Source organism: Zingiber officinale, chromosome 6B (genome assembly GCF_018446385.1).
Source record: "Zingiber officinale cultivar Zhangliang chromosome 6B, Zo_v1.1, whole genome shotgun sequence".
Taxonomy (NCBI): Eukaryota; Viridiplantae; Streptophyta; class Magnoliopsida; order Zingiberales; family Zingiberaceae; genus Zingiber; species Zingiber officinale.
Window position 1 is genome coordinate 132,084,126 of NC_055996.1, and position 6,985 is coordinate 132,091,110.

A 6,985-nucleotide genomic window follows, 5' to 3' on the forward strand; every position below is an offset into this window, starting at 1 on the left:
ACTAAATAAAAAAAAATAATAAACTCGATTAGATACCAAATGCGAGTTGTCTCTTCAAGAGCATTGAAATTGGCAATTTGAGATGCAAATAAGATAGACGTCACCCGCCACAGCAATAAAATATTTGCCAGTTGCTTAAGAAGTAAACGGAGAGCCTTTGTGAGCCGGGATTTGTACGAATATTGCTGGAGATCAATCGATCATCCAATCCAACCCTTTATTTTAATAATAATCGATTTAATATCCATCAAAAAGGAAGATTTCAAGGAGTCGTCAGCCTGCAAAATATTGCTTCTGTTTTCTCCTCCAACGCTGTTGTTAGCCAGATCCACCCCAAACAACTTCTGATATGGAAGCAGCTTTGGTAACTGCCACGGTTCGGTTCATGGGCGAGAAGGTGGCAAATCTCCTCGAACTCGACAAGAAACTCAAGGTGATAATTGGTGTCAAAGGGAAGATGAAGAAGCTCAAGGAGTTGTCGACGATTATTGACACGGTGATCGAAGATGTCGAGTCCCACCCTTTAATTGATGTTGCTGTGAGAAATTTGTTGAGGAAGATCGAATTCTTGGCCAACGATATCGAGGATGTCGTGGATTGCTATGACACCGAAGCCTTGCGAAAGCAGAGATCAAGCGATTTTTTCAGGCCGGTGCGTGATTTCTTCTCTTCTAATAATCAAGTTGTGTTTAATTGTAGGATAGATGGCATGATAAAAGCCATAACAGATAGTCTGGATTCTATTTTGCTACAAAAGTCCTTTCTTCTAAATTTGCCACAAAGCAGTATCCACATTTCAGAATTAAGTTTCCACAGGGAGACGCACTCCCGCAATAGTTTGGTTGTTTTAGGGAGAGAAACAGAGAAGCAGATTATTGTCAACATGTTAACAGATGATGAAAGCAACCATGATACGTTGAAGGTCATTGCCATCGTTGGGATGGGTGGCCTGGGAAAGACTACACTTGCTCAGCTTGTTTTCAATGACGAGGAGGTGAAAGCTTATTTTGATAGTTCGAGAATGTGGAAAGTTGTTGGGGATGAATTTAATCCCACAACCATAATGAAATCTGTTTTAGAATTGGCTACTGGTGCACCAGTCGTCATCTCAGAAATAGATTTAGTAAGGCGGAACCTAGAAAAAGCATTATCTGGGAAGAAATTTTTACTCGTGCTGGATGATGTATGGAATGAAGATCCATTTGAGTGGGGTAAACTGAAAGCAGTCTTAACATGTGGGAGTAGAGGAAGCAAAATTTTAGTGACAACCCGTAACCAACAGGTCTCTTCCATTATGGACTCATCCTATAGCCACCAAATGATGCAGTTGTCCCCGGCCGATTGTTGGTTCTTGTTTCAAAAATTTGCATTCGGAGACAAAGAAGTGGATCAAATCTTGATGGAAATTGGTGGAAAGATTGTTGAGAAATGTGGCGGTGTTCCCTTGGCTGTCATATCTCTTGGTAGCATGCTCCGCATCACTCGAGATGAAACCTATTGGTCCTCTGTATTGAATAGTGAAATATGGCAGCTGGGAAATGAGCAAGTTAAAGTGTTAGCTGTACTAAAGTTGAGCTACGACACTCTCCCTCCACGGTCAAAGAAGTGTTTTGCATTTGCTTCCCTATTCTCAAAAAATTATAGAATGTCAAAGGATGAACTGATAAAACTGTGGATATCAAATGGTTTCGTACGTTCAGAAGGAAATTTTGATGCTGAAACATTGGGCAACCATGTATTTGATGATCTTGTGATGAGATCATTCTTTCTCTTGGTACCATCTCAAGATGTAACCAAGTGCACAATGCATGATTTGATGCATGATCTGGCACGATCAGTATCTGCAGATGTATATTGCAATTTTTATCAAGACTCGATGGAAGATATTGGAAAAAGAACATATCATTTGAAAATAGGTAAAGGAAAGTTACCAAACATGAAACAGGTATTAGGCAAGAAACCATTGTACTTGCGCACCTTTATATTCCGAAATAGATTTTCACGATTTTCATATATCAATCTGCATGAAGTCTTCTCAGAATTGAAATTTTTGCGGGCGTTAGATTTAACTAACATGGGCATCAGGGAGGTGCCAACGTCAATAGGAAATCTGATACATTTGAGGTACCTCAACTTATCTAGGAATCATATTGAAGTTCTTCCTGACTCCATAATTCTTCTCTCCAATTTACAGTATCTCAATCTCAGTTTCAATGAGGAACTTCAAGAGCTACCAAAAGAGTTAGGGAATATGCAAAATCTTCGAAGTTTACCTTTCTTTGTTGCCGGGGACAGAATTGGCGCATGCTCAATTTTAGAACTTGAGAATTTGAAGCTTCATGGAGAAATGAAGATTATATTTTCCAAGAATTTTACTAATTACTCTTGTGGTGGAAGAAAAATCTTGAAGAATAAAGATCTTAATGAATTATGCATCAATTTTAATGGTTCAGAAAGATATGACAAGGATATGTTAGATGATCTTTGTCCCAACACGAGCTTAAAGAAGTTGGGCATATGGTATTATGGGAGCCCACAATTTCCAGCATGGTTGATAGAGTTACAACTGCCAAATTTGGTTGAAGTTCACTTCTGCTGTAGTTGTGAGCATATTCCTCCGTTTGGAAATCTGCAATTTCTTAAGAAGCTTGAATTATGGTTTATGAATGATATTACACACCTGGGTGTTGAGTTCCATGGGTACGGAGGCTTTCCTTCCCTTCAAGAACTCCGCTTGTCTTGGATGGATAATTTAGAGGAATGGTCAGAACTTCATGGTGTCGATGAGTTGTTTCCTAAATTGCAGAGTCTGACAATTTTCTGCTGTCCTAAATTGAAAAGTATGCCGAGACTTATTCCTAGAATCCAACACCTTAAGATATCATACTGCAGTGACAACATACTCTCTTGTATCGGAAGGCTAACTTCTCTTTCGTTTCTCGAAGTGGCGGAGATGAACGACATGGCATCTATTCCAAGCGGCTGCATAAGAAACCTCACATCCTTGACGAAATTAATAATTACAAAATGCAGACAACTCCAATCTTTTCCTTGGGATGAAATGCAGCACTTAAAAATGATTCATTCATTGACCATTGAAAACTGTGATAATTTGGCATCCTTCCCATCGGAAGTGGGCTGTCTCATCGGTTCTCTTTATTTTCTACGGCTCACACGTTGTCCTTGTATAATATTGCAGCCAGAAGAACTCATACAAATCTTGAATTCAGTACACGAGTTCCAAATAGAGATTTGTGGCAACAAAGTCAATTTACGTGGGCAACTGCAATACTTACACACGCTCAAAGAATTGTCTCTATGGGGTGCACATGCGTATATAATCACGTACGGAATCGCAAAATTAAGTATTTGTTGTTGTGATGAATTGGAGTTGTTGATGACAGCAGAACAAGCAAACAGTATTGTGCTTGACAAACTATACATAGAGGGAATTTCCAATCTCACGACCTTGCCTGACTGGCTGCAGCATCTCAAGTCTCTTCGTTTACTATCAATCCAAAACTGCCCACAATTAGAAAGGATGCCAAGGGATTTGAAGAATCTATGTATGTTGGAAACTTTGAAGGTTTTCAACTGCCCACAATTGAAAAGAAGATGCGAGAGGGAGACTGGCGAAGATTGGCCCGTCATCTCACATATATCATACATTGATATTTTATAGATTCCTCATATTCAGTCGGACATACTTCAAAAGGTACAAGAAAGAAAACCATTTTAGTTGAATAAAATAGATTGTGAGTTCATATTGACTATACAATATATGGATAATAATAAATGTATTTGTATTGGGTGCCCTTTCTGTTTTTTTTTAAAATAAATCTATATATATGCATGCTAATAGAAATTTTTTAAAACTAAAAATGATTTTCAAAACATGGCCTGGATTGGAAAAAACAAAGAGAATCCTTAGAGCTTGAGTCTAATGGAAAAAAAGACAAACTTTAGATATTTAATATATACTATTAAATAGAGTACTATGTCTTGATAAAAATATACCAAATACTTTGTCTGCAACATCGGCTCATACACAAAACAAAATGCATTTGTAATCCAAATGTATGAAAACTGATTGGAATACTACAAAAATAACAGATAAGATGACATTAAAGAAGCATTATTAATTCAATCATATTATAGTCTTGTAAATTACCTTTCCTTTTAGTAATAATCAATTATGATTTTTATTTATTTTTTACTTATGTCTCATTAAATTCATTTGTGCTCACGACAACCTTCGTTTTTCTTTAACCTCTAGATTCATTGGCTGAGAGTGGAGACTTCATTTGTGCTCACCACATTCTTTGTTTCTCTTTAACCTCAAGACTTCAGGCGAAGGTTTGGATTGGGCATGAGAATTTAGTTGTTGCTCAAATCAATATATATAATGTGTTATGAAATCCTTTTATTGCAAATAAATTTGTTTTAGTTACTAGTTTTAGAGATTTTAAAGTTATACATGTGGATTGTTATATGTCACACTAGGTTTTATTTTGTTGCTAGATACATTGTGATTTCTCTCTCCCAAAGGATTATTGCCGTGTGAGATTTTGTTTTTATTTTTTTATTTATTTTGATAACTCAGGTGTCCAGCTCTTGTTGTTGTTTTATGGTGTTGTTATGTTATAATAAATAAACTACTTGATATTGACATAGAGTTGACAGTTATGTGATTTGATCCTGTTATTTGCATACATTGTAGTGTTTTTCGTATATGATGATGCACTTTTGTATAAAGTAGAAAAGGTTCTGTTCTAAGAAAATGAAAATTAATGTTAGAATCAGTTCTGTTATGATTCTGTTTTTTTATTTATTTGATGCACTTTCTTATATGATGAATCACAAAAGCTTGAAAAGGGGTTAGAATAGCACTGGGATATTTCTACGTTGCCATTTCTCGGCTCTCAAGTCAAAATCAACAGTGAGGTAAAAGAAGAAGGTAGGCAAGAAGTAGTAGAGTTCTTGAGATTAGCATACCCTTTATCTCTCTTGTTGCCCTCTTTTTATATTCTTCATTGATGGTCTTTTGCCTTTTGCCTTCTATGTACTAATGCTTGATCTTTATGATTTTGATGACTTTTAACCTTCTCCTATATTAATGATCAATCATCTGATGATTTTTAACCTTATCCATTATTAATCATTAATGATTTTATGGTAATAGTTTGTTATCTTTAATGTATTGATAATATGCATTTCAAGATATATTAATTATGCATATGCATTTGGGGTCTTCTGGTTACTTTGGTTTGAGATTAGGAGAAAAGGATCTCCTAAGCATTATATAACTGACCAGGAAATAAGGTATAGGGCTTTAGTGTTTGCTCGTCGGGTGACCCAAGGCCTACACCCATGCCTGGTGTGACTCACGAAATATCCAAGTGGTCACGGCCGGTCGGGAATGGTAATCAGCCTGGCACCTGGCTCTAGTGACACCCGGGTGGGCACGACAAGTAAGGAGTAGCATTACCCCTACCGCCCTGCTCAAGTGATGCCTAGACGGGCATGATCAATCGGGAGTGTTAGTTGGATTAACCTCACGAACCGTGCCCTGATAGGCATTGTTCAAGTCGGTCTTACCCAACTAAACTATGCTTGACTTGACTTTTGTCTTTCACATAGGCAGATATATTGATCTTTGTGGAGAATATGTGAAGATTTTATCATTTTCTCATATCATAAATTTTCTCATCAAATTTAGTCAAAATAAGTACAAAATCTGACTAACTAGATGAGTGAAAAGTAATCATTGATTACCTTACTAAGGCCACGTGGAGCTTACAAATCTTTGACATTTAATGAGGTGCATGTTTCGAATAATGGAGAGAGAATGTCCATTAAATGCAACGTGCTATTTCCTTAATGAGATGTGATGCATAATTAATATTTTTGTGATGTCATAGGTATTTGGCAGAGTACAGGGCATGTCGTCATTTGCCTAGAGTCAGATAGTCTTGTTATTTTTTCAATGGTCGATACCCCTTGCTTGGCCCGGGTACGAGTGGACTCATTCTTCATTGACCAGGGAACACCGTCTTGAGATGCGGCTGTCGTATGGCATCTCATTGGATTTTTATATTCGTATACCCAAGGTAAATCAAGTGCCTTACATGCACCACCTGACTATCTGACTTTCTTCGCCGACTAATTAGGCAGTAGTCTTCATTTTCCTATCCCCAAGCTTTATAGGAATGTGTCAAAATATTTCCACGTACTTCTCCACCAATTAACCCCTAATGTATTTAGGATTATGAGTGGGGTAACAGTAATCTTTAGGTTGTATTAAATACCCTTGACTCCTATTTTCTTTCATTATTTTTACCATCCCAAGAGAGCAAAGCTAGATGTCTTTCACTTTATGGTCCAAGCGGGTTGTCATTTCCTCGATGGGTTCACTTCGTTTTACAAGGGATGAAAATTTTGATTTTTCTATCTAAAACCTCCAACCTCATTCACGTAGAGCTGTCAGACGGGTTAACCCGTGGTGGGGCGGGTCGGCCCGTGGCGGGTTAATCATTTGGCGGAGCGGGGGCGGGCCAACCCGCCAATTTGATGGGTTGAGAAATTTCCAACGCAACCCATTCTAAGGCGGGTTGCGGGTTTGGCGGGCCAACCCGCGGACCCATCAAAAATTTTTAAAAAAATTAAAAAATATTTCATATCTTCAACATTTTACTTCGAAAAAATTTTCTACAATTAAATGTATACGTAAACATGTATTTTAAATATAAATGAACACAAACGAGTACTTATGTTGGATGAAAAGTACTATTTTTATTTTAAAATTATAATAAAGAAAGATAATAAATTGGCCTAAAACTTAGTTTACATGTGTTTTTCAACCCGCGGGCCAACCCAAGCCCGCGCGGGTCGCTGGCCTAGGCGGGTCAGCCCACGGCGGACTTGGGTTGATAAAATTCCAACCCAACCTGTTTAAATTGTTTGACGGGGCGAGCCAATCCGACGG

At 37.6% G+C, this 6,985-nt stretch overlaps 1 protein-coding gene across 1 annotated transcript; it reads left to right on the forward strand.

Annotated features, from left to right (window-relative positions):
* Positions 1–266: 266 nt before the first annotated feature.
* Positions 267–4,669, forward strand: LOC121989568 (putative disease resistance protein RGA1). Its single transcript, XM_042543688.1, has 2 exons — positions 267–3,715; positions 4,277–4,669. The coding sequence occupies exon 1, from the start codon at positions 350–352 to the stop codon at positions 3,680–3,682; it is 3,333 nt and encodes a 1,110-aa protein (XP_042399622.1). The 5' UTR covers positions 267–349; the 3' UTR covers positions 3,683–3,715; positions 4,277–4,669.
* The last annotated feature ends 2,316 nt before the right edge of the window (positions 4,670–6,985 follow it).

Excerpts from the sequence above, each read along its gene's own strand:
- LOC121989568 (XM_042543688.1), top strand. The coding sequence starts at position 350 with ATGGAAGCAGCTTTGGTAACTGCCACGGTTCGGTTCATGGGCGAGAAG.